Here is a 25,855-nt window from a genome sequence, read left to right as displayed (position 1 = left end):
ACCCGTCGCAGATTTCAGGCACTCGAACCCAATATTATACGACCATCTTACGGAACTTGGAATATTTACCTTATAAAAACTTGCAATGGATCCATTCTCGGGCGAAGGAGGTACGGCGACGAGTACACTAGAGGAGTTAGCTAGTACACATCGTTATGAGCTGGGCTAATAGGTAGACAATCAACAGAGCTTCTCAACATCCACAATGCCTTCTTCCAGGTACGTTCCAAGCCATAATTTAGTCGCCGATGCCGTAACTAACTCGGAAGCAGGGCCAATATGACAAAGTAGTCGAGTTTGACACCAAACCCCTTTCCGCAAGCAACCAACTCCCCGCCAGAATATTCCAACTCCGAGCTCGGATAGCCCAGGGCGATTTCGAGGATGTCCTTGCTGAGTTAGAGGGAGAAGAGGAACCAGAGCTTGCCGCTGTTAGAGCTCTTGCCAAGTTCAATACAGAAGAGTTGGAAACTGCGATCGAGGAGATCGAAGAGCTAGCCAAGTCATCAGGTGATAATGCGACAGTACAAGTTATTGGCGGTATTGTACTACAAAGGGCAGGGAAGACCGATGAGGCTTTAGCGCTTCTAAGTCAACATCAAGGAAATCTCGAGGCGTATGTCTCTAGTTGTTGTGAAGGCATATGGAGATGGTTAACGCTAATATGGTATTTAGTGTCTCTATCATCGTTCAAATCAGACTGGCTCAGAACAGAACAGATCTCGCGATCAAGGAAGTTACAGCGGCGAAGAAGTGGGCACAAGACAGTCTCGTCGTCAATATTGCTGAGGCTTGGGTCGGCCTGAGAGTGGTATGGGTGTCGAGATCATAAAGCATCAGATTATGGTACTGACACAGTGGAACTTTAGGGTGGTGACAAGTATCAGCAGTCGTACTATGTTTTTGAAGAACTAGCACAGGCTCCATCTACATCAAGCACAATGTCGCTAGTCGGCCAGGCAATCTCAGAGTTACATCTTGGCAGGCTACCGGAAGCAGAGGTCGCCCTTCAACAGGCCCTCACAAAAGACAAGGGTGACATCGCGGCCCTAGCTAATAAGATCGTATTGACTGCATTGACTGGTGGCGATACTACAGCAGATATAAGGTACGTTACCAAAGCTCCAAGTAACTCGTAGCTTGCCCTGCTAATGGCTTACTCAAACCCAAATAGTGCTCTCGAAGCCCAAGACCCCAGCCACGCAATGGTGCTAGATATTGCTGAGAAGAATGAACTATTCGACAAGGCGGCTTCAAAATATTCCGCCAAAGTATCTGCTTAACCCTATAGACGGTGTCTTTTGTTTCAAAAAGTATGTCTATAACTAGTTAGTAGTTTGAATAATTACATAATGCAATATTAGGATTCTAGAGATCTCCTCCGTTGTTCTTTCTGGGCCTTCTCGTCTGCTTTTGCGAGTTTATAAGCTTCTTGCTCGCCTGCTTCCTTGGGTGTCCTTGTCTTCAGCTGAAGAGCGTGAATACCCCCTTCTTCGTTCATCTCGTCCTTCAGAAGAGCATATATGCTTCTGTGGCGGGCCATTTGAGTCTGTTTCTCGAAAGCCTCCGAGACGATCTCTAGTCTATTTGAAGGCGTTAGAATAAAATATATAAATTTGAATAATAGAAATTAGCAGCGGCGAAAGGCTTGAAAGAGGCCTATGAATACCTGAAATGGGTTTCTTTAGACGTAACGCCCTGCATGGGAGCATGGTGGGCATGCTTATGAGAATCATTATAGATTTGCAAGGCAATTGGGTTTAATGTCTCGGTAATCTATAGGGTAGCCCATCAAATCTTAGTGTGAGTTCATGCTAAATTTTTTTTTTTCTGTCGGATCATCGGATCTCTACAATGATTCCAAAAGAGAAAAAGATACCTTTCGACGGATGATATCCTCCATCGGAGTAGGCGATGAGGCTGCCATAGTTGAGAGCAACCTGCGAAGCCTGATCATACCGGTATTTGGGGTTTAATGAGAATATGAATGCTGTCGGATAGCCTGGTCAAATAGCCTGGCCCGAACCAATGCAATGCGACTGGATGGCAAACATACAGGTTCTACACAGCAGTAGTATGTCAGCAGTCCTTGCGAGGCTGAGTTGGCCGGTCTGCCAAGCACAACTTGCTTGTTTTCACGTGACCTAACACAAACTCTTGTGTTATTTTGGAGCCGGCGTTTCCGAGAGGATTATTGATTGCCCCAAATCCACTGGCTGCATGCAGGTCTGGGTCTGGCATGCAGATGTAAGCCAGATAAACTACAGGCAAGTGGTATTCACAAAAACCTCGACAAGTGACAGGATGGTAAAACGCCTTTCCGTATTCAATATGAGAGCGGGACGCCTTCCTGCTGTCTTTCGCTTATGATGCTGGGCCGTTATATCGTATCAACTCAAGCCTCCTCTGAAATACGGGTACATTCCTGACACACCATCTAGTACCAGTCAAGTTCTTCATCACATACCGACAGATGTTCCTGGGTATCAAACATATTGGGTATATGTCCCATCCATTATACATTCTTTTCAGCCTCGAATCAGGGTAACCCCGCAGTTGTGTGTCAGATTCTAAACTTCTACTGGAATGCGCATGCGTGCACATGTCCACTTACTAAATCCCTGCCTCTATTATAGCCTCGAGCCATGCTTCCGAATCAATTGACGGATCCGGGTCGTGTGTATTATAAAGTGACTTGTGCGACTTTGAAAATTTAGTGAATTTAGCGGATTGTGGTTCTAGAAGTATTTAAATATATTCTCTTTAAACCTTTCCGACTGTCCCTGTCCACATTCGAAATTAATTGCCTGGTATCCCACGATCTTATTGCATTACAATGGCCGCTTTCAAATTTTTTACAAAATTGGCTCCAAAATCGCTGAAATCAAAAGGGAAAAATAAACAGCGATCCAACGTGGCCAACCCTATCGTAGTACCTAAGATACCTTTTCAACAATTTCATTTGCCACCGGGGAGGACAATATTCGATGTGTTCCCAAATGAAATTATCATTGCAATTATCGAACATATGCCAGTGAGGGACAAAGATAGTTTCTCTCGATGCTCGACGCTTTGTTACAAGTTATCTTTTCCGCTTCGTAGGAGCCTCGTTCTTACCCCGGAATCGATTGAGAAGTTTCAAGATGGGGGGGTCTGTCAGCATCTTCGTGGGCTCATTCAGTATGCTCTAATACAAATCCCAATATTGGTAGATGTCAGAAGTTCTTTAATATTTACATACCATTCTTACAATCCACAGATGCCTTAGATTTGGAGACTCCTGGGTGAGGGACATAAGACAAATGCCCCGCTCTAACGATATCGACGAATCCTTTCGAAATATTGAGATCGATTTCGAGGCCTTCGTCACAAATATTCGTATCTCCACAATGGCTTTGAAGCTCTTCCCAAATGTTCAAGAGCTCTATATCTCCTACATGGCACCCCATAACTGCGAATTTAATATTTATACTGCCATACTTCGCGACATGCTTGGATTGCCCATCTGTGATAGTCTTCAACGGCTGGAGTTTCAGATAACTAGAGAACGGAATGTCAGGAAGTTGACCCATTATTGGTGCGCCACGGATTGGGTTCCACCAGCGGACCCATCATACTCGGAATTTTACGCAAAGTTATCACCAGAAAACCAAGAATTCCTGGGGAAAGAACAAAATAACTTTACGATAAACAAAGTTATGAGCGAAATCGTGCCAAAGTTCCCAGCTTTGACAGAAGCAAGGATAGTTGCACACAACTTACCCACGCCGATGGAATCCTTTAGTGATCCACTGTTCGAAAAAACCGCATTTTATTACCTCCCATTGTCATTCGCACCTAAGCTCGAAAAGTTGCGGATAGAAACCGAAAAATGTCAGGTTCAAGGCTACGAAGGGAAAGGTTGGTTTGACAACCGATTGCTCGGTGATGTTTTATCACGGATCAAAGACCTTAGGGTCATAAGTTCCCATCTAGAGGGGAAGGATATTATGATGCTCGTCGGGAAGCTCCCACACTTACAGCACCTGGATCTCCAAACTATCAAGCGTATTCCTCTTTTTCTAACAACCGAAGACTATGCTCCATTTGGAAAATTGAGAAACTTGGAGTATATGAGGCTGCCTTGGCCGTCACCTCGCAGATCTGGTTCGATTCCTGCTGAGGTAATGAGGAAGTGGGTTATCGGCATTGTTGATAGCGGATTAGACCGTCTCCAAACTGTAGAGCTGCTAGGAAGTAGATATAGCGCTAGTAAATACGAGAGGACTGATATTGATCTCCAGTTTTCGGTACAGAGGACAGAAAAGGGTTCCTTGTTGGATATGTGGGGGGCGACAAGCAAAGCAGATTATGCCGACGACAAAGGTCGCTATTAATTAGGGTTGGGATATTGATGCCTGAAATTACCTACATTCAAGCCTCTAGATGTTCATCCTCATTGTATTATATTTCTTTATCCTTTTCTTTTTTTTGTATATACCCCAGTATTTTATATAAACTAGAATTTTCCTTTTCGTCATTTAACTTATGCATTGGGTATTGCATTTGTTTACGGTATAGCGTATCTGCCAGCTGGTTCGTGGAGTTTGCCCAGCAAGCTTAGCTTAGCTGCTGCACCAATTTAAACTGCGACCAAACCATTAACCTGCAGACACGGCGCTGTACGCTTGACTTCTCATATCGTATCTTCTCGAGATCTTATGATGCAAATGGACCCTAAGAAAAGCATACTCAATGTACTCCCAGTCGAAATTACCATCTTGATTGCCAGACATATGACGCGTAGCGCCCGCGAGAACTTCTCTCGATGTTCGGTGCTTTGCTATCAAATATGCTTCTCGCTGCGATTCAGCCCCAGGATCATTCTAACCCCAGATTCGATTTCGCTATTCAAGGATGGCGGTGTATGTGAACCAGTTCGCAGGTCCATCCGGTAATATTATAATCTAGCTACGTTCTCGATAAAATATTCTCTCAAGCACCAATGGCTCACCAAATATTCCCATTCGCAGGTCTATACGGTTTCTAAGTCCGTATTTTTTGGATACAAAAATCAGGCGACAGAATCATATCGTGAATTTTGCGGACCTCCCTGACTACAGCTTTGAGTTTTTCATTACTCAAATCAGGATTTTTATATCGTTTTTGAGCCTCTTTCCAAATATCCATGAGCTCTATATATACTACCACGTACCCCTCGCCTGCGAGTTTAATGTATACGCTGCTATACTCAAAAGGATATGCATGGCTGGTCGTCCGACTCGTAAAACTCTTCGAAGGCTCGAGATCCAATTTCACAAGAATTCTGCACCAAATATCGACGGCCCGTTAGCATATATACTGCGCGGTCTCGTAACAGCAATCTACTGGCTGTTCTCCTGGAACAAAAGTACAGCGTCCCCGGCGCCTATGTCGTATCAGGATCTTTATTCGGCGCTTTCTTCAGAAAACAGGGCTTTTTTGGGAAAGGAGATAGAAGAGGGTGAACTAAAGGAGTTCGGACCGAAATTGTCGTCACTCAAAACGGCCACGATATGGGCTCACAGGTCAACTACGCTCCTGGATGAAGATAATATTGGAATCTTCGAAAGGTCAAGGTTTTATACTGCATCGCTTGCAACTGCACCGGAGCTCGATACATTATATGTGAAAAATGAGGTCCTACGAGACTCCCAGGATAAAGTTGACGCTTGTCAGATCGAACAGTTGGGTGAGCAGTTGGGTACTAAATTCTGCGATGAAGTGTCATTAATTGAATACTTGGGTATCACGCATGCGCGACCGGAGATACCGGAGGACCAAATCGCAACGTTATTCGATAGGAAATACGGTTCGGATTTTTCATATCACATTGATTCGGATATCTCGCAGTCGACTGCTCATGGCGCTCCAGCTCGAACAATGGGTCTTTCTGACAGAAATGGCGTTTCGCACGACGACAAATTTAAGAAATTGGGCAGATCTATTTCTCCGAATCAACTAAAGACCGTAGTGGATGGCCTAGTTGGAGTCGGGTCAGATCACCTTCCGATCATTGAGATTGAAGGGGTGAGGTTTCGCGAAGGGCAGTCAGACCTTGTTCGAACTTCTCTTTCGGTTCAAAGAACTGGGAAAGAAGGCGGATTGAAAATGAAAAGTACAATTGCACCGGCGCAATATGTTGGATTTCGGAGCCGGTACGTTGATCCGGACTATGTTGAGAATCCGGCTGCTTATATCTGTCGTGTCGTCATTATATATGGTTTAATAGTGGTGTTAAGTAAGGTTGTGAGTATTCGGCTGGAAACTTACTTTATGGTCTAAACTTGTGAGAAATATAGAATATTTGCATAAAATTCCACACAGAGGGCTAACACTTATCCTGGGAAATTTTGTATTGTGAATTGCGAATTGTGATTAGAAGTGTCTTGGTTTTTGGTCATAGCCGGCTATAGCTTGTGGTGCAGAATGAAGTTCATGATCAGGTGTCGGCGTGTAGTACCGAGCGTTCGATTTTAATCATAATGGCGCAGGAAAACGACATCCAAACACCGATATCGATCTCAACCTCCCCTTCTTGCCTTGTTCAGGGCTAAGATCCCGAGCCTCCGGTATCAAAACTGATATACAGCTATCTCGATAAGGTCTCTCGGTTTTGAGACAAATCAGCCCTGGATTCGCTACGCGATGCTGGTATGCCATCCATCGGAACGCCATTTATAACCTTGGAGAGTGGCCCGCTGCTACTCTACGCGTACGCCAACCATGCTCCACGAGCTCTTCCTCATTCTTGCTGGCCACTCATCCCCGCTCTTCACCCCAGAGCTTCCTGATAACTTCCCACTTGTTTCTCCATCCGAACGAGCCCTTCTTAACGACCTTGCTAGTATTGGTATCCTTCATCGCCGAATTCGCTACTCTTGCGACCTTATCACGACCCACCACCCATCCACAGTTGCCCGCGCTGTCGCTTGTGGCATCATCAACCATCTTCAAAAGTTCCGAACTCAGGTCACTGAGACCGAAAGACTTATTCTTAATCATGACGACCTACTCGTTGGAGCCTACAATATTGTCCCATTGGCAAAGATCGTGGCACTATTTTCTGGCTGGAGGAGGGTTCTTGAATACATGGAAGGGTTGACGAAGTTGATGCTTTTCGGTGAAGCTGCTGGGCTTCGTACACAAGAGACAGAGGATGGCGAAGAGGAAGAAGAGGACTTGGAGGACGATGTAGAAGACATTGAAGATGATGATGCATCCGAGATTCTTACACAACGAGGCGTCAAAGGTGCCAAAATTATCGATAGGTTACGAGAGGACATGCATACAGGGTACCCTTCCCTCGAGGAACTAGTCATCGAATTATTGAATACGGCAGAACTAGCGTGGTTACGTCAAGTTTCTACTTGGGTTCTTTACGGGCGATTGCCGACATTTGGAGCCTCGGATTTTATGATCAGGGAAATGGCTACGGGGGAACAGGATGAGGAAGACGACGACGTAGAGGAAACGATGCTTTCCCTGGACTTCGCGCTATCGAGGAGTAATATTCCAAAATTTGTGACACCCCAGACCTCAAGTTCAATATTGTTCGTGGGAAGGGCTTTGCATCAGATCCGGAGGAAAGGTGGATTAATAAAGGCTGGGTCCAAGGCCGCTGCAACAGTCACATCAGAGAAGGCGCTACTACAGGAGCATCTGGCTATATTACAGGACCTCAAAACGCCTCTTAGTCCGGTTTTATTTCAGGCTGCGATTAGCTCGATCCGCGATTCGCTATCGATGAACACATTACAGTTGCTTTTGCCGACGGAACAGATACTGGATGTTCTTCACATACTGCGAGAGTTCTATCTACTTGGTCGGGGAGAATTCGCCATCGGATTAGTCGAACAAGCTGACGAAAGTATTCGCAAACGACTCACTCGACCCGCATTATTCAAATCAAAGACGGGCACTTCTCTTGGGGCGATTACCGTAAAAGATGGTGAGGTTGGGAACGTTCTCAAACGAACATGGGCGGCATTATACCTTCGACAAGCGGAGGAACAACATGATGACAGACTCGACCGGGCGAGGGAGGTTCTTTATCTTACTTTGCAGACTAAAGATGGGAGTACTGTTGGAGGTACACCGGGAACGGCGCCGATCAAGGTCCCGTTGATTGTGAAGAATTTGGATAAGACGGCGTTTGGGGATTTACTGTTAGGTGTACCAATCAGCCTAGGGTTTAACCTGACATGGCCATTGGAGCTGTTTTTAACGCCGCAGGACCTGGAGATATATCAATATCTGTTTCACTACCTACTTTCTATTCGACGGGCGCAGATGAAACTACAGGGTTTATGGCAGGCGAGGAGGAATACAGCGGTACAAGGGATCGCTACAAGGCGGAATAAAGAGGAGTTGAAGGGAAAAAGGCAGATTCTAGTGAAGAGGGAGAAGAGCCAGAGACTCGCGTGGGCAACAGCGAATCTTTGTATATTCTTCCTAGAGAGTTTGGGGATTTACTTTCAAGGGAACGTGGTTGATTCGGGGTTCGGCGAGCTGGAAGGATTGGTTGGGGTTGGGCAATCTTCAGCCGCGGGGGCAGATACGGCGATACCTGGGAGCCCGGTCACCGGGAGGTTTGGGTCCTTTGGGAGGAGAGGAGGCCATATGGGTTCTATATCCTCTCGACCTAAAACGCCGCAGAGCCCTCGGACACCGACACTACAATCGTTTGCCAGTCCTATCAGGACGAAGTTTACGGCGCCAGGGTCACCGAGGACTACGAAGGATGGGCTATCGAGAAGACCAGAGACACCAAATACACCCAAGCTCACGACCGAAGCCGAAGACGAGAAGAAGGTTACCAACCCGGAGACTCTGACATTGGCTCATCAACGGTATTTACGATCTATTTGCCAGCAGACCTTTATCACAGATACGATATTCACGAATCGACTGAGAACGTTGTTGGAAATGTGTGAGATACTTGGTACGCATGTGACCGGGCTTATGAGAGCGAATGAGATTCTGGATCTGGTAGACGCGGATGATAGTATGGCAGAGGATGGGTTAAGGGAGTTAGATAGGACTTGTGGAGAGATAAGAGGGGTTGTGGGAGGACTTGTAAGGAGATTACATGAGATGGATGAAGAGAGGGATAGATTCGAGGTTACAAGGAAGGGGCAGAAGGCGAACCAGAAGAAGGGTGGTGAGAGTCTGAGGGCTGGAGGGGCTGGAGGGTCGTTCTTTGAGGGGGCTGGGATAGACAAGCTGCTGATGAAGCTTGATTTTGCAACCTTGAATTTGGGGATACAGTGAATGAGTACCCACTCAACTATTGTACATAGGTAGCTATAGTTAGGCACTTAGATACTCTATATCCGTAAAGCTATTCACAATAGCTGTACAATATCGATATCGATGCCGTGATCTAGTATGGTCCCGCGAGTAGATCTAGATCTGGATATATCCGCCTGGCTGTGGATACTAACCAAAAGACAATTGTGTTGTGGCCGGACATGGGCAAGTGCAAGAGCCAAAGTGCTCTGCTGTCGGAGCGCTGTGAATTTAACGGCTGTTAACATGTTCCACAAACTCTTCAATTGACTCGAATTAACCGCCGAAAGCCATCATCGTCATCATCATCGCTGGTTGTCCACAGGCCACCTGCATCTCGTCGCTCTTTCGGAGTCCATCGATAGCCTCAAGATACCCTTCTTGCTCGTGCTTGCCGTCGCAATATTTGTCCTGTTAAATACAGACATAACGGACGGACACTATTCGACACCCCCCGGTCAGCCACGTCGGCTTGCTGCAAACCTGCATCATCGTCCTTTAAACTCCCCGGCTACCTACTAGTTACTGTCAGGACCCAATCAGACGCCAATTGAACCCGAGTGGTGGCAGTTTCCCACGAGACCCTCGGAATCCCAGGCATCAATATCATACATACTTACCTACATACTCCGTACGGAGTACAGAGTACTTCTTACATACCTTAGCTTCCTGCCTCCTGCCTCCAGCTGACCGTGGACCCGGGTTGCCGATTGCTCACGCCTGCTCGGAAGGTCTCTCCCACCAATACAACCTGCATCGGACTCTCTCCACCCTTCTTGAGATTTGCAACTTGGTTGTCCCCCGACATCAATTGTCTGGCTCCATCTTCTCTAGAAGTGTTCAATTGGTCCATTGTACGGTGTTTGTAAGCGGACAAATCATAAGATTTCATTTTGGACGACAGAGACGTGGTCGGCGAGAGATATCTCGACTGTCCGAACATTCCATCTCGCCTGATATTTGTCTGCACTACACTCCATTGCATTATCACCCCTATCTGCTGACCAAAAGTACCTGACTTCCCGAAGAGCCTACTGCGACATTCAGCCAGATCCCACCCCCCTCTCTCTCATTCTACCTGTCGGATCTGGTGGGACCTCCCTGCATATTACATACGAGAACTGTCATTCGGCCCATCCTTTAGCTGTTGTCTTTCCCCTCCAAACCTCATATTCCGGCAGGCAAGACCCATTATTATCTTAGCCTAGCTAGGAAAACCGTGGCAGTAGGAGGACAATAATAAGACACAGTGCTAAGTTCTGGCAGGAGCTTACTTGCATCAGAATTTCAAGAAGAGAATAACGAGAAGAGGAAAAAAAGCAAAAGGATCTTGTGCTGCATACCCCTCACTTTCAATCGTGCGCAATGGCATCGAGACCGAATCTCTCGCAGCGCAAGTCCACATCGTCAGTTGTTCAACTGGCCAAAAATAACAATGAAGACGGTGACGTAGAACCCTCGACATCAGCCCCCAAAAGACCCTCCAAGCAGTTCGTGGTCCACTCACGCCATCATCGAGTGCCTTCCGGCCGCAATCTAAAAAAACTTGCCGGCACCCGATCCCATGGTGACCTTGTCGCATTAGCCCAAGCTGCCGCCGCCCAGCAAGCAGCCCAGCAAGCTGCTGCTGCAGCGAATCAAGGATCAAAAGCACATTCCACCTCCCCAGTCCCTCCTTGGGAGAGACTCAAAGAGAAGGAACCGCGACAAAGTGGTGGCCACGAGTTAAAGAAACGATCCAAATCTCACCCAAAACGATCACTAAGCACCCCTAACGCCAACTCTAAGAAAGCCAACTTTGAATTTGCCAGCGCCCCGGGAAGTTTTGAAGACTCCGCCGATCAACTAGCACAGGCCGAACTCGAGGACGCGATGAACCAAGACGCTGCCAAGAATGCATATATGGGGGGCCAGTCGAAACCCGTAACTCCGACGCAAGCTGATGTTCCCGACATATCACGACGTGCCCAAGCAGACGAAATACCCTCAAACCTACAAGCTGACATGCCCTCAGCAGCCGAAGAAAAGCAACTTCATGCATCGGCAGCCGATTACCGAAGGACTGCATCCTCAAGTCAGATTAAATTCACGCCAGCGCCAGCGAAGCCTGCTCCTCCTGCAACAGTCACATCGGCTTTAACCAATGGCAACCGCATTGAGACAATTGGTGGTACCGATAGTGCTGAGACTACGAAATTGAATACTCCTGCAACCCCTCAAACTATGTTAACTCCAAAGTCTGAAACACAAAAGCCCCCTCGACCCTCTCCACCTTTCCATACTACAAATCATCCAACGGCCATTCCTCCCCAAGTATCTACTATCACTGCAACTATCACCGCTACCACCCATAATAACGAAGGAAGGCGAAGCATGTCGTCCGTATCGAGCGGACCGGCGCCTCAGCCTGTTACCTCCAGGTTTATCAGTACCTCTTCATCTCCAAGTGGCGCTCTTTCATCTCCCTCGTCGGTTCGCGAGACACCTATGAAAAAGCGCAATTCCCTCTCTTTCGAATCTCCACCGACGCCACATGCGACGCCACCATCGCAGACCCCCCTCTCGACCCTTAATCATGATGCGATCCTTAGAAAACCCGGCAGTACTAATATCGGTGCCGGAAAGCCTCTTCCCAATCGCACACAAACAAAACTACTGCTTCAAAGACAAAGCTCACAGGCAGAGTGGGAGCAAGAAAAGCAGAACCAGTTTCAAAATGGGCAGTTGTACTATCATAGCCACTCTAGAAGAGGGAGTATGAATATTGAAGCAACTCCTGGAGGCAATGCGGTAGCGGCGCCGCCTATGAAATTACCAAGGGAGGCTATTAGAGAAGTCGAGAGAATCAATCGAGAATACGCGAATGTGAGAAGGTTCGTGAGTCCTGTTGGCGAGTCGGTGGTTAGGTTGAAGGGATATATAAAGACCACTCGAATTCCGAATCAACAACAGGGGAGGAAGAGCTTGGACCGCGATGGCAGCGGGCCGGGCAGTCTAGGATTGAGCCAAAGTCTCGGTGCAAATGTGGACGGGAGAGGAGCAAAGTCAATGGTCGGCGTCAGTGGCCATGGGAGCAGGGATGATTCTGGGGTAGTAGGAAGAAATTCTAGTGGTATGGACGAGGCGAAGATCAGAGAACTACTTGTGCATGTCTGGAATAGGGACGAGCCAGGTGGTAACAATCTAAGCTCGAGTAATTGAGCTAAGATTGCCTTAGGAAGGAAGGAAGGAGTGGTTGCGTCTTAGGTACGCCCAGGTACTCTCCACCTGAGTACCTGGCCTTAACGATTTTTATTTTGTTTCTTTCCCCGTTGTTGATGATGACTTAGCAGTTGACATTCAAGATGAGGCCCGTTTCCCTTAATATAGTTCTTTATAACTCCTGTTCCTTTCTTAATACGTTTAGCGGTAGGGTTTGATTTGACTTTTATTATTATTACTAGCTAGGTGAGGTGTTTGGTTTGAGGAAGTTGGAGCATGGTTTGCGGAAGCTCTTTTGCTGTTGATGTGGACAATTGTTGAAGCATATGCCTATGGAGCTAGCTTGCCCTTCCCTTCCTTTTTATTTTATTTTGTTTTCTTTCCCCTTTGATATCCCCCGATCCCCCTCTCTTTCTCTCTCTCTTGGCTCTTGCATGTTCTTTGGTTTGTTATTCTTATTTTTTATTGAAAATGTATCTATAGACGGTGTATTCTTTGAAATTTTATTAGTTAGAGCGTTTAATGATATTATGATCCTGATATCCATATTATGCTAGAGAAACGGTGCGGCGGGATAGTTGTGTTGCATGTGTGGTGCGGCATGGTACTGGGGTCACTGGCGACACAGCAAGGTAGGCCCCGTCCACTAGGAAACGGAAACCGCGCGAACACACTTTAGATTCCACCTTGCACTTACCTTCAAGGCCCCGTCAAAGGCCAGCAACGTCAATGTTACCAAGCTTCAACGCATCCATTAACGTCCAAAGGGCCGCCTTGTGACGTCTACATCTGCGTCCCTCTATTCGCATTCCTCCGCCCCATCGCCATCCTCCCCGCTCCTCCACCACTTCTCTGGATGTCCGACGAGCAACCGCAACAACCTGCCCCACCATGCACCAGAGCTATTGTCGCACTGCTAGATCTTCGATAACCAGATAAAGAGAACTTAAATGGATGTCGACTGGCGGGAGGTAAGCTTTTTGGGGTCTCCAAATTCTGGACATAGAGGCCTTTGTCGGTGGCAAGCGTCCTTTGGTTTAGGTCCTATGCATGCTAATGGTGTCTGGGGTGGTTTTAGGTGTCCCGCGTCGCCATACCGGGGGCTGTAGTGCCAGGACCTGCAGGCACTCTTCACCGTGCGGCTCCCACCCCTCTTACAGCTCTTGCTTTCGATGTCCACCAGGACCTCTTATGGACCGGAAACGATTCCGTAAGCTTCATCCGTGATGGAACCTAATTGTTGCTATGGACTTTGGGAGCTCAAACAGAGTGGTTATATAGGGTCGTGTCACGTCATATTATGGATCAGAACTACAACGATACACCGTCTACAAGGGACATAATGATGGAGCTGTTCGAAACTTTCTATTCAGTGATAGGGGTATTGTTAGCTTGGGATCGAAGAGTCTTCATATTAGTGCGAGAAGAGGGCTGTCTAAAGCCCACATCACGTATGTTTGGAAGCTCGGCTTGTGAATTATGATGGAAGTGTCGGAGACTGATCGTGAGAACAGGAGTGATCGTATGTACGATTTACGATGCATGAGCTATACTTCGAAGGGAACGTCAGAGATTATAGCTGGTGGTGTTGGTGGAGTACAGCAACCATTGCTAACAATCAATCTTGACCGTGGGACGGTTATTAATGAGGTATTCCAAATTTCTCCTCAGTCTTTAGTATTTCTATACTAAGATTGGGTATTGAATAGATACCTTCCAATGACGACGTCATCGTGATGCGACGGGATAGGGTCATATGTTGTGGAACTGCAACTGGCAGCGTCAACATCATTGATCCTAACTCTTTCAAGATAATCAAGACGATTCGAGCCCATGGAGCCACTGTCTCCGATATAGATGCTCAAAATAATGTTCTCCTAACCTGTGGTTATAGTTCAAGGTTAGTTAGGTTTTGTTTCCTACTATGCAGGGGATTAAATCTAAAGCTATCATAGGCAAACTGGCTTCGTCCTCGACCCTCTTGTCAATATCTACGACCTTCGAACCTTTCGATCTTTACCTCCAGTTCCGTTCCCGGCTGGTGCAGCTTTCTGTCGGATGCACCCAAAAATGTCAACAACTGGCATCATAGCATCTCAGACCGGCCAATTTCAAATTATTGATATCGCCAATCCAAATGTTGTTAATCTTCGACAAGCGAATGTTTCTAACTACATATCGTCCTTGGAGCTCGCCCCATCTGGCGACGCTCTCGCCCTTGCCGATACGGATGCAATCCTTCAACTATGGGGTAAACCGGATAAAATCCGATTTACAGAGCTTTCCAATCCTATCGAATGGCAATCTGTTCCTATGCCACCCCCAAATGTCCCAGAGATGAATGATTACAGCTCGCTCGCGTCAGTTGGCATTCCATACTATCGCGAGCAATTGCTCTCAGCATGGCCATCCCACATGGTTTTTGAGGTTGGGAAACCCGCACCAAAAATCGACTCTGACGTCCTGTCAAAAATGAAAATGCATGACTTTGTCGGATGGGCCCCCTTTCATAGAAGGACACGGAGATACCAAGTTGAATCGACAAAAGTCCAGGAAAAACCAGGACAAGTTCAAGCCCCTAAGTTCCGTAGCGAGAAGGCGAGAGAAGGTCCTTCGGAGGATAAAATGGATGTGACTACACCTTGGAGTGCCGTTGCGGCGGAATTAAGACCATTTGACGTCCCTGCGAGGTACCATAAGGTGGAAATCAAGTATAGCAGGTTTGGTGTGGATGATTTTGATTTTGAGTAAGTTTCACTTTTCTAGGGGCATGGGGGTATTGTGGTGATACTAACGCCGCTTTGTAGATTCTACAATAAAACTAGATACTCTGGTTTGGAAACTCACATTACGAACTCATACTCCAATTCACTCCTTCAACTTCTTAAATTCACGCCTATGATGAGGAACTATGCTTTACACCATACCGCAAGAAATTGTTTGTCAGAAACTTGCTTACTGTGCGAGCTCGGTTTCCTCTTCGACATGCTTGACAAAGCAAATGGACAGAACTGCCAAGCTACAAACTTCCTGCGAACATTTAGCTCTATTTCACAGGCCTCGGCCCTGGGGCTTTTCGAAGAAGGCATGCCTCGAAGTAGCCAGTCTCTCACGGCAATGATTCAATCCTTGAATAGATTTCTAATGGAAAAACTCGCTACCGATTTCAAGGCATGTCCGATCGAAGGTCGTAACGAATCAGAGCTTGAGAATGCTCTCATAACCTCATCGATGACGTGCATCAAATGTTCCAACTGCGGAACCGAAACTATGCGCCCCAGTAATAGTTTCGTCCGTGAGCTCGCCTATCCAAAGAAAGCGAAGGTGCTTGGCAGCTTCAGCACGGTATTGAAACATAGCATAGAACGCGATGGACAAACCCGAGGCTGGTGCGACAAGTGCCGTCGATACTTATCTTTGACGACGAAAAAAGTTGTGCACGACGTTCAACCCGAGGTATTGATGTTCAATGCGGCGGCGGGATCTCCTGAGTCAAAGCTTTACTGGGCAGAGAAGAACTGGCTTCCGCGAGAGATTGGGATTGTGGTGCAAGACAAAAAGTTCCTGTGTTACCAAGGGCCAGAACTTCATAAAATTAAGGAAAGGAATCCTAATATTGTGGTTTATGAGCTTGTTGGTCTGGTAGCTGAGATTACAGGGGATCACGATACGGCGCCGCATTTAGTGAGTTTGATTGATGGTAAGTGAGCCTTTTACTCCTTATATTGAGAATTATATTAATCTTATGATTTAGTTTCATTTACGGATCCCGGTGAAAGAACAGAAAGCAACTGGCATTTATTCAACGACTTTTTGGTTAGACCAGTATCTCAAGAGGAAGCGATGAACTTTGCACCATCCTGGAAATTACCGTCTATTCTTTGCTTCCAACAAAAGTCTAAAGGCAATGTCGTGGATAATTCTTGGATGAACAAAATTGATACAAGCCTACTATTCAAGAGTTTGCCTAATGCGTGAGTAACTTACTACCAAATCTACACACTGTTACGATTACTAACTGCTTTTGACTCAATATAGAACGCCAAATGACAATTGCCAACCGCTCTCTATTGATGAAAACCCGATGCCTGGAACAGTGTTTGCCATTGACGCTGAGTTTGTGGCCCTACAAAAGGAAGAGATCGAAGTTAAAGCAGATGGTACTCGAGAGACTATTCGGCCCAGTCGCCTTAGTTTAGCCAGGGTCTCTGTCTTGAGGGGAAACGGCGAGGCGGAGGGTGTGCCGTTTATCGACGATTACATCCATACAAGGGAACCAGTTGTGGATTATTTGACTCTATTCTCGGGTATCGAACCTGGAGACCTAGATCCTATGGTTTCAAAGCATGCTCTTAAGCTTGTATCTCTAAAAGTTGCATACAAGAAGCTCTGGATCCTCCTGAACTTGGGATGCATATTTGTGGGACACGGATTGTTGAAGGATTTCCGTATCATCAGTAAGTTTGAAACCTTGTTAAAGGGATATCTCACAATACAAGTACTAAATATAAACCACAGACATCCACGTCCCCCGGGAACAGGTGATCGATACCGTGGACATCTACTTCAAAAAGGTTCGACAACGTAAACTTTCTCTGCGTTTCCTCGCCTATTATTTCCTTCGCCAGAACATTCAAACCGGAAACCACGACTCCATCGAAGACGCAAACACAGCTCTCAGGCTATACAAAAAGTATTTGGAATTTGAAGATGCGGGAATCTTCGAGCAGATGCTCAACAATGTTTATCAGGATGGAAAACTGACGAATTTTAAACCTCCTGGGGAGAATGAAGCCGCGCTTGCTGCCCTACAAGCAGAAAATAAGACTAGCGGTGCTACCGCTACAAGTGTGGGAGGGGCTACTGTAACTACGACTCCCGTTCCCACAAATATTGCTACTGCTGTTTCTTCGGCCGCAGTTACCCCAGCAGTCGTCCCCTTGAACTCATCTGGTATTGGAGGATTTGGATTAGACGGAGCGGGGAGTCGGCCCATTACACCTTTAGATGCCGGGATTAGTATTGGGGGTGGTGGCATCCTCGGTGGTGGGATGGGTGGTAGCGTATCAAGTCCGCCATCTTTGGTGAGGAACGTCATATCACCATTCAAACCACACTTACAAATTCAGTCGCAACAATTAATGTCTCAACCGCCTCCTCCACAGCCAATATTTCAACCTCAACCGCCGCAACCACAGCAGCAAACTCATCATAGAATCCATCAGCTCGGCCATACTAGTTTACAGCAGCAGCAGCAGCAGCAGCAACAGCAACAGCAACAGCAGCAACAGCAGGGCCACCCATTGCAGCAGCAGCAGCAGCCAATGCAGCATAGAAGTTTTGCAAAGGTTATTGCCTCACCCCCACCCCCACAACAGCAGCAACAACAGCAAAAGAGGAACATGCAGGGGCGATGGAGGTAAACTTTTGAAGTTACGTATCACTCGGGCGACAGTTTTATTTTCACTTTTTTCACTTTTTCTTTTTCACTTCCTTTCATTTCATTCATTCCTTATTCTTTATTATTATTATTTTCATTGTTACTCATGTCATGGGATGATGGGCGTTTTTTTCTTTTCTTTTGTCTTCTCCTTTGTTCTCTCTTACCTGCTTCTAGCTTGTTTCTTATAATTCATGTGAGATATTAGTCTTCATTTTGTTTTTGGTTTTGTTTCTTCCGTTACAGCTTAGAAAAGGGGAAGTACAGCTTAGCGGAAAATAGAAAGAAACGGGGACAAAAACAAGTTAAAATATTCTTTTTTATATCCATTGGAGGGTGATGCGATGGTATCGTGATGATATCATGTATGCATATCTACGTCTTAAGTAAGCGGACGGAGTTACATATAGTAAGATCTATAGGGAGCCTCATGACAACATGCATAACTGGATCAAGATCATATCGATAACAAAAGATCTTGATCTTGATAAGAGCCGCATGCCACGTCTGCATATACTCTATTGGAACGACATCCACACCGCTCTGTAAGCTCTGTATGTGTATTTCATATAATATTAATTTTAGAGTCATACGAATCAGAAAAGACAGTCACACGGGTTCGTCAGTACACTCTCATTTCTAATGATTGAAATCGATCTTTTTTTTTTCCCAATAAAAAAAATGTTGGGATTTTTTGTCCCCTCATATTGTATTTGACTTTCATGCGCCCCGGTTTGATATAACGGCGAACAAGAAGTAATATACAGGTTTTAATGGTTATTGTTTTTCTTTCTGTGGATTCAGAATCATAAAAAAATGATATTTGTAGTAGTGGTAGTAGTAGTAGTAGTATTGTTTCCCCATAACCAAACGACCAGCCCCGAATTTCATGAAAAGTGATTAATTCCAGAGGGCATACCCGCAATTCCCAAACTTGAAAATAAAAAGAGGAGAAAACAAAAAAAGAGACAAAAAAAGCATTGAGTAGTGAGTGTGTTGAACGCGGTTGATTCAATTCCAGAAACAACTGCACCTGCAGTGTTTCAATGGAAGAAAGGTCTTTGTTTTATAAGACCTTCATAAGTTATGGGTATTGGTGGAAGAATCCATCTTAGTCACCACCCTTCTTCTTCTTGCCAATTGGTGCACCTTCCTTGCCAGCACCTACTCTTATGATTGCATGGCCGAGGTCGTCTTCGTCAACGTAGAAACCGGCAAGGTATGGTTCCGAAAGTTCGTCGTCCGCTCGCTTCTTGTTGTGCTTGTAGATTCTGTACCACATCAAAGAGACATCCCGTTAGCCCATCATGCAAGCAATCATAGTACATCCTAAGGAGGTAAAGCGGTAAGGTAGTAAAGAGCGTGTGTGCATGAAAGAAGGGGTGTGTGAGTGTATTTTGGGTATGCGTATGACCTCCTTCTCAGAATCGAAGTGCGGGGTACATTCGGCCATGGGTGGGTTACAAGGGTCTCGTATCGGGCCAAGGAGTAAGAGAGAAAAAAGGAAATGGCAAAAACCGGCTTTTTAGGGAGAAGGAAGGCTAAGTATTGTAGGTAAGGCAACAGAGGCAAATGTTAATGCCCGCCCAATTCTACCGTCTTCGCAGGTAGGCTAAGTCCAAACCAGCTATCCTGAGCTAGAAAGGATTGGCTTTCCTTTTCTTCCAACCCCCGTCGATTGACGGATTTGGTGGGTAATCCTTTTCGTGCAACGTTTGCAGCTTGCAGCTTTGCTAGGTTTACAAGGGTTGCAAGGGGTATGGTATGGTATGGCATGGCATGGTATGGTGTGTGGTGTGATGGTGCTGTGACAAACAGATGGGTAACGTCGAAGCGAAGTCCGGCGGATGGATTGGGAGTGCAATGGAAATCGGGTGATAGTGCTATAGATAGATAGTGATGGATAGTACTTACGCATCGAAAACATCCTGGAAGGTGACGCCTTTGAGGTTTCTTGCGGTGATTGTCAGACCAGTCTGAGGGAAGAGAAGCTCAATAGACTTCAGCGGCGGAGTGGTGAATAGTTTCTTGAGAAGGTCCTGTTCAGGGTAGTCTTTCGGGTGGGTGTTCATCTTCCTGTATTCGAGTCAACAATTGTGTTGTTTTCTTTCGGGGCGAAGGAGAGCGAGGCCTCGTTAGATCTCCCGGGAAGAAGCCGGACGATGATATCATGGTCGGGTGATTTGACTTCAAAGCGGGCATTTGAGGAGAAAAAAGAAGGGATGGTTTGGAGGTTGCTTACCAGTTGATTTTGGCGGCATCCTTAATCAATTTCAGTTCGACTTTTGGATCCTGAGCTTCTTCATGGAGGGTTAGTATCATATCATCCAGGGCAATATATACGATATACATTAAGATATCACGCAACAATGATATATATACTATGATATGATGATGACGATGATGATGTAGAAGGATGGATTGTTAATTAATTACCAAATTCCTTTGCCGATAGAAGACCAGCTACGGCGGGTTTGCTAGAGCTCTGTCGTCGAGTCTTGAGGGGGCTGGATGGAGAGGCTTCTGTTACGTCGGCGGACATTATGAAGTTGATAATAGAGGATTTGATTTAGATTAAAAATCTAGGAGAAGCAAGAAAGAAACTGTTGATAGTTTGAAAATTGACTTTGAATTTGATACAGTCAAGAAGAAGTGGTGGTAGTGGTGATGATGATGATTATGGATGGATGGTGGTGATGGTGATGATGGATGGTGATGATGATGATGATGGAGGAGAGAAGAGAAGACAGACAAAGTGAGGGGTAGTCGGCAGCTATTTAAACGAATTCAACGGAGATACTACCGGTATTACCAGTATACTGTTACTTAATAGATTAAAATCAACGATTCAACGGAGGAGCAGTGTCATGGCCACATGATTGATTGATTAACAGGCCACTCGACTCGACTCGACCGGATCCAGCGGCCTCAACCTTGGCCTGGGATGATCCAGACTGAACTTTCTTTATGATGGCAGTTCCAACTTAGCCGGTTTGCATTGGATGTCTGTGATATGCCGTGTCCTCTCTCCCCTCCTTCCTTCCTTAAGTTCCTTCCCTTCCAACTTGAATAGAGGTACTTTATAGCTTTAGTATAGTATACATCGATCGTTGGTTATATCATAATGATTCCCCCCCAACGGTTAAACTGTACATGTATTATATCATATCAAATTAATGTTAATGTACATATACTAAGTAGTCACTCTACACCGGTAACCCCCCTCCTCATGGCCCATTTGAATTAATTCTGACAAAACCGCATTTTACACTCCAATTCCCTTCGATTCGATTATAAGTATATCTATGAAGGATATAAGTATATTTCGGCTGGTCACAGGTACCACGCGACTCACCCTCAGCTGAAGGGAATACCCCGGCTAACGTCACTTCAAATGGGAATGGGCAAATGCGGGGTACGCTCCACACTAAACCTCAATCGAATGCCCGTCGACCAGTCCGGAATCCGGGGAAACTCCAACACCACAAATTATCCCTTCCAACAGCCAGCCAACATTTTATATCGATCGAATCCATACCGGACATATGAAAGATGTTGTATTAAGTAAGTACTTAAGTAAAATATGTATATATGTATTTCTAATTAAAAGAAATATGAGTGGAAAATTTTAGAAACGCCAGTCCAGATGCTCCCGCTAAATTTTAAACCACGCTGGAAAAAAGGTTATAATATGGTACAATACCATGTAATTAAATCGTCTAATCAGACGTCCATCCCGCATCTTCGTATTCAAAATCATCTCCAATATCATCATCATCATCACCATCACCATCTCCTATATTCTCTTCCATAGATTTGTCTTCTTCCTCTTCTTTTTCTCCTTCTAGTAGACCTTGGGGAGGTTGTTCGTTGTTTTGCCGTGTGTTAGTATCGACATCAGCTTCGTCAACCATGAACCCCCCTCCGAGATCTTCTGTACTATCTCTTTTCCTCTTCCCAATATTAGCTGTCGATGTTGATACTAGATCCATTTCGGATTCTTCAACAAGAAACCCGCCTCCCATTCCCTCTCCCTCAATTACCGTTGGTTCCTCTGGAAAAAAACCACCCTCACCGGTGAAAATGTAACTGTCAAGAGCACGTCCTTTCCCCTTATCCACCTTAGGCTCCTCCACTATAGTATCTTCAACAAAGAAACCACCCCCACCTTCAAATGCATCTGGATCATAGTACTCCCCAGTCTCAACCTTCTGTAGCTCAATCTCCGTAAGCTTCGCCCGTCTCGCTCGAGCTTCCTCGAGCAGTCGTCCCTCCTCTTTCTCACGAGCCAGTTTTGTGTTATTTCTCATCAACTCCCCTGCCATATCCTCAAGATCATTTGTAAAAAACCCGCCATCGCCAATATTTGAATCAGCAACAGACGTCATACTTTCATGTTGATCAACCATAAACCCTCCACTTTCAGCCGGGTCAACCGTACGCGATGGGTATGAGTCCTCCTCTTCCTCTTCCTCCAGCCCTTCCTCTTCTACCACCGCTTCTTCATCATCCATTGCATACTCATCAACCCTCTCCTTGATCCTCAACCCCACCAAAAACTTCCTCCAAAGATTAAGCGCCGTTAACCGTCTAACTTCATCCGCCTCTTCCTCCTGTTCCTTCTCAATATACTCAATCATCTCCCAAATCCCTTCTTCGCACTCAACACCAGCCACAATACCATTAATCACGGGCGTCGATTTCCCTCCATTCCTAAAATCAAACCCCGTAACCGCATCCGCCACAAACCTTTCCAACCCCAGGAAGTTCGCCGCAACCCTTGCAAGTTTGTGAGGAATATGAACACCCCCTTCGGGTAGCATCGACGGGACGTAAAGATCGATGTTTCCGTAGGCGTTTTTGGGGACAACAGGTCCAATGCACGGTTCCGGTTGATACGTAATCGTTTGAAAGTGTGCATACATCCCAGTATCCATTTCATCCATATCTTCCATCTCATCGAGGTCCATGTCATCGGGATCTGGTGCACGCCTTGCTTTTCGAGCTTTCTTGTGCTTCAAGGGCTGTTCTCCTGCTTTGATTTCTCGACCGAGCATATACCATTGAGTGGCACTTTTGACTTGTTTGACATCCTGTCTTCGATAAACGGGGGTAGGTTTTTTATTCTTCCCGGCCATGGTACCGCATGCATTCTTTGGATGGATGACTTCATTCTGTCGTAATTGTTCTTCAATCGCGAATACCGGATGATTTTTCATCGCGGCCAGACTTTTAGGAATTCCTTCGCGTAGTACTCGATCATTCATCAATCCGTCTTCGAATTGATCTCGATCGGGAGCTAGAAATGTTGGTAGGTTATACAATTCTAATGCCTTTTTCCACCATTTTTCGCCATCAAGAGTAGCTTCTACTCGCAGAGATCTGGTGTAGCTGTTATATGCTTTAACATATTTCCTAGTAATATCTCGAACGTAATTATCGTTATCGAAGGCGATCACATATGACATTTCGTTTTCCCAGTCCCATTGGGGTGGTTCTAGGTTTGTAAGAGGTCGGATGATACCGGCGCCCAGTGGATCGATTGTGATCCAGGATTGGTTGACGACGTCGAAGACTTCTACCCAGTAGATTGGGAGTGTCGGGTCATGGATTTGTATTTTCTTTGTGGTTTCTGCCGTTGTAGCCTTAGTATCACCAGAGCAAAGCGAGAAGAAGAAAAAAAAATGTATGAAATAATAGATAGATTCATTGAATAACCTACTTTTCTTGCCTTTCGGAGGCCCCACCACTCCTCCAGTTCTCACCGGCGCAACAGGTGGTGCAATCCTAAAGTTCGTCTTCACGGGTCCCGCACCTCCAAACATCATATTAGGAGTCCCCGCAAAAGTCGCAGTATCCACATCCTCATCACTCGTTTGATAATCATCTCTATCCTCGTCCAAAAACTTCATATTCTCCCGTTTCGTGTCATCAATACAATATTTCGCTTTAAACTGCCAACTCAAGGGTTGTAAACTACAGACTATTCTCGCATCTAATCCCATCCGTCTCAGTAACGCACAAAACAATTGGGTTCCTAGATCTCTAGATCCTGATAATTTCTTGGCTGAGGATCGGAATTCATCGATCCCTATGGGTATGTCACCCCACATTGAATCGAAAGAGGGAGGGGTGTATCCCCATAATGCTTTTCTGGCACCCGGTTTTGTGATTTTATAACGTCGCTTGAAGGCTGCAGCGGCATTGGAGAGACCTTGTTTGAAGATTTTGGATTGTTGAAAGGAGGTGTCGTTTAATTCTGATATTATACGTTTTTCGAGGATGGGGAGCAGGGAGGATTGGGATTTCGGGTCGTTGCAGAAGGTGGAGCGGAGGTGAAGATGGGAGATTAGACAGAGAAGGTGGAGTTTGTGGACTTCGAGACGGATTTTACGTTCTGCTGGGGTTGGGGGCTTTTTGGCTGTGGATGATTTTTGTTTGGAGGGTTTAGAGGGGGTGGTGAGGGTTAAGATTAGTGGTTCAGAGGGCGTGGATAGTGGGTTTGGTGTATTTTTTTCTGAGAGAACTTTGGTTAGAAATATGGCGTCGAAGATGTGTGATTTGAAGCAAGAAAGGACATACTGAGGGTACTTAGATCTACCGTTTCCCATTCTATTTCATCGTCGTCTCCGAATTCGTCGTCGTCGTCATCGTCGTCTTCATCATATTCACTTTCACTATCCTGCACCAGCGCAGAAGCTTTTTGTGTAGGAGCTGGCACTGTCGCGACAGATACCTTCGCAGGACTAGCGACACTCTTTGTATTCTCTTTAGATCCCGCCTTTCCCTCCGATAATTGCGATTGCCCTCCACCAGCCGCAGCTGAACTCGATGTTTTACTACCAATTTCACCACTATTTAATCCACCACCAACCGGCGCTTTCACAGCAGCAGCAGAAGCAGCAGAAGAGATTGTAGGTATAGACGTCGTAGTAGCACCAACAGCCCGTCTCGTCAACGGTTTCTTACGCTTCGGCGTCTCGGAACTTGTTTCTTGTATCCTGTTATTACTACCACTACCACTACTATTATTCGCCCTCGATTCTCGAATATTACTGGCTAGCATTTCACGAAGTTCGGGTGGTATATCATGGACAGTATTTATTCTTGGAGTTTGCGATGCTGATGCTGATGATGACGAGCGAGGTATACGAGCCGACGGCGGAGGGCGTTTTCGGTCCATGACGTCTTCTTAACTCTTTTTCTTTTGTTTTGTTGTGCTGCGCTGCTCGGCAAGAGGTGGGCGCCGGGATGAGGTCTCTCGTCTGCGATCTAGAGTCGAGTATTAGCATAGAAAGCATCATATGAAATCATTGAGAGCATCGGGAATACTTACAATTATAATGGTATCTACAGTCTATACAATAATCTATGATGATGATTGGGAATCTAAGTAATTACCTAGGTAATTATGAAGATGAAAATGAAGATATTCGAAACTTGGGGGGAGGGCAAAAAGGTTGGTTGAGGTAAACGTTAGGCAGGCCGCGAGGGAGGGAACCGGGATGGATGACTAATCCACTCGCATTTAAAACGCGACCAACACAATGGCGCGTAAACTGTTGTCACGATGTCACATGGGACCCACCTCGATATTGGTGGAGTCTATGATATTTCCCAGATTTCTAGGGTGGAAATTGATTAAGAGGTTAACTAGATTTTGAAAAGAAATGGAATTGGTTGGTAGAATTTAATTGTGATTTCTATTGTATGTTTTGGCATGTATTTTTACTGTTACTAGCTAGTACTAGATGTTAATTCTATGCATATATATATATATATATATATATATATTCATACAAGGTTATATAATCATAAAAGAACTCGAGACTTCGAGAAATGTATCCTCAGTGATGTGACTTTAAGTTTAAACAAAAGTTCGAATCAAGTTCGACATGAGATAGA

General features: G+C 45.7%; 9 protein-coding genes across 9 annotated transcripts; 6 read left to right on the top strand and 3 right to left on the bottom strand.

The window, feature by feature from the left end:
• Nucleotides 1–85: 85 nt before the first annotated feature.
• AOL_s00215g95 (uncharacterized protein) lies at nucleotides 86–1,283 on the top strand (the record flags this gene model as incomplete). The annotated part of the gene is made up of 6 exons (XM_011129297.1): nucleotides 86–110; nucleotides 188–219; nucleotides 273–616; nucleotides 676–811; nucleotides 870–1,108; nucleotides 1,175–1,283. 6 exons carry the CDS (start codon nucleotides 86–88, stop codon nucleotides 1,281–1,283), a joined length of 885 nt encoding a protein of 294 aa, XP_011127599.1.
• Nucleotides 1,284–1,360: 77 nt separating this feature from the next.
• On the bottom strand, nucleotides 1,361–1,927 carry AOL_s00215g94 (uncharacterized protein; the record flags this gene model as incomplete). The annotated part of the gene is made up of 3 exons (XM_011129296.1): nucleotides 1,361–1,583; nucleotides 1,670–1,776; nucleotides 1,880–1,927. 3 exons carry the CDS (start codon nucleotides 1,925–1,927, stop codon nucleotides 1,361–1,363), a joined length of 378 nt encoding a protein of 125 aa, XP_011127598.1.
• A 1,375-nt stretch (nucleotides 1,928–3,302) lies between these two features.
• On the top strand, nucleotides 3,303–4,376 carry AOL_s00215g93 (uncharacterized protein; the record flags this gene model as incomplete). Its single annotated transcript, XM_011129295.1, has 1 exon — nucleotides 3,303–4,376. The coding sequence occupies one exon, from the start codon at nucleotides 3,303–3,305 to the stop codon at nucleotides 4,374–4,376; it is 1,074 nt and encodes a 357-aa protein (XP_011127597.1).
• A 1,033-nt stretch (nucleotides 4,377–5,409) lies between these two features.
• AOL_s00215g92 (uncharacterized protein) lies at nucleotides 5,410–6,303 on the top strand (the record flags this gene model as incomplete). The annotated part of the gene is made up of 1 exon (XM_011129294.1): nucleotides 5,410–6,303. The coding sequence occupies one exon, from the start codon at nucleotides 5,410–5,412 to the stop codon at nucleotides 6,301–6,303; it is 894 nt and encodes a 297-aa protein (XP_011127596.1).
• Nucleotides 6,304–6,744: 441 nt separating this feature from the next.
• On the top strand, nucleotides 6,745–9,291 carry AOL_s00215g91 (uncharacterized protein; the record flags this gene model as incomplete). The annotated part of the gene is made up of 1 exon (XM_011129293.1): nucleotides 6,745–9,291. One exon carries the CDS (start codon nucleotides 6,745–6,747, stop codon nucleotides 9,289–9,291), a length of 2,547 nt encoding a protein of 848 aa, XP_011127595.1.
• Nucleotides 9,292–10,674: 1,383 nt separating this feature from the next.
• AOL_s00215g90 (uncharacterized protein) lies at nucleotides 10,675–12,510 on the top strand (the record flags this gene model as incomplete). Its single annotated transcript, XM_011129292.1, has 1 exon — nucleotides 10,675–12,510. The coding sequence occupies one exon, from the start codon at nucleotides 10,675–10,677 to the stop codon at nucleotides 12,508–12,510; it is 1,836 nt and encodes a 611-aa protein (XP_011127594.1).
• A 950-nt stretch (nucleotides 12,511–13,460) lies between these two features.
• On the top strand, nucleotides 13,461–17,933 carry AOL_s00215g89 (uncharacterized protein; the record flags this gene model as incomplete). The annotated part of the gene is made up of 10 exons (XM_011129291.1): nucleotides 13,461–13,481; nucleotides 13,589–13,720; nucleotides 13,792–13,961; nucleotides 14,025–14,160; nucleotides 14,220–14,410; nucleotides 14,466–15,257; nucleotides 15,318–16,210; nucleotides 16,265–16,484; nucleotides 16,549–16,967; nucleotides 17,029–17,933. The coding sequence occupies 10 exons, from the start codon at nucleotides 13,461–13,463 to the stop codon at nucleotides 17,931–17,933; spliced, it is 3,879 nt and encodes a 1,292-aa protein (XP_011127593.1).
• A 1,128-nt stretch (nucleotides 17,934–19,061) lies between these two features.
• Nucleotides 19,062–20,492, bottom strand: AOL_s00215g88 (uncharacterized protein; the record flags this gene model as incomplete). The annotated part of the gene is made up of 4 exons (XM_011129290.1): nucleotides 19,062–19,221; nucleotides 19,865–20,026; nucleotides 20,193–20,250; nucleotides 20,387–20,492. 4 exons carry the CDS (start codon nucleotides 20,490–20,492, stop codon nucleotides 19,062–19,064), a joined length of 486 nt encoding a protein of 161 aa, XP_011127592.1.
• Nucleotides 20,493–21,669: 1,177 nt separating this feature from the next.
• Nucleotides 21,670–25,133, bottom strand: AOL_s00215g87 (uncharacterized protein; the record flags this gene model as incomplete). Its single annotated transcript, XM_011129289.1, has 3 exons — nucleotides 21,670–23,582; nucleotides 23,673–24,467; nucleotides 24,533–25,133. The coding sequence occupies 3 exons, from the start codon at nucleotides 25,131–25,133 to the stop codon at nucleotides 21,670–21,672; spliced, it is 3,309 nt and encodes a 1,102-aa protein (XP_011127591.1).
• Between the last annotated feature and the right edge of the window lie 722 nt (nucleotides 25,134–25,855).

Source organism: Orbilia oligospora, assembly GCF_000225545.1.
Source record: "Orbilia oligospora ATCC 24927 unplaced genomic scaffold scaffold00215, whole genome shotgun sequence".
Taxonomy (NCBI): domain Eukaryota; kingdom Fungi; phylum Ascomycota; class Orbiliomycetes; order Orbiliales; family Orbiliaceae; genus Orbilia; species Orbilia oligospora.
This window is presented reverse-complemented; position numbering and strand designations above follow the sequence as displayed.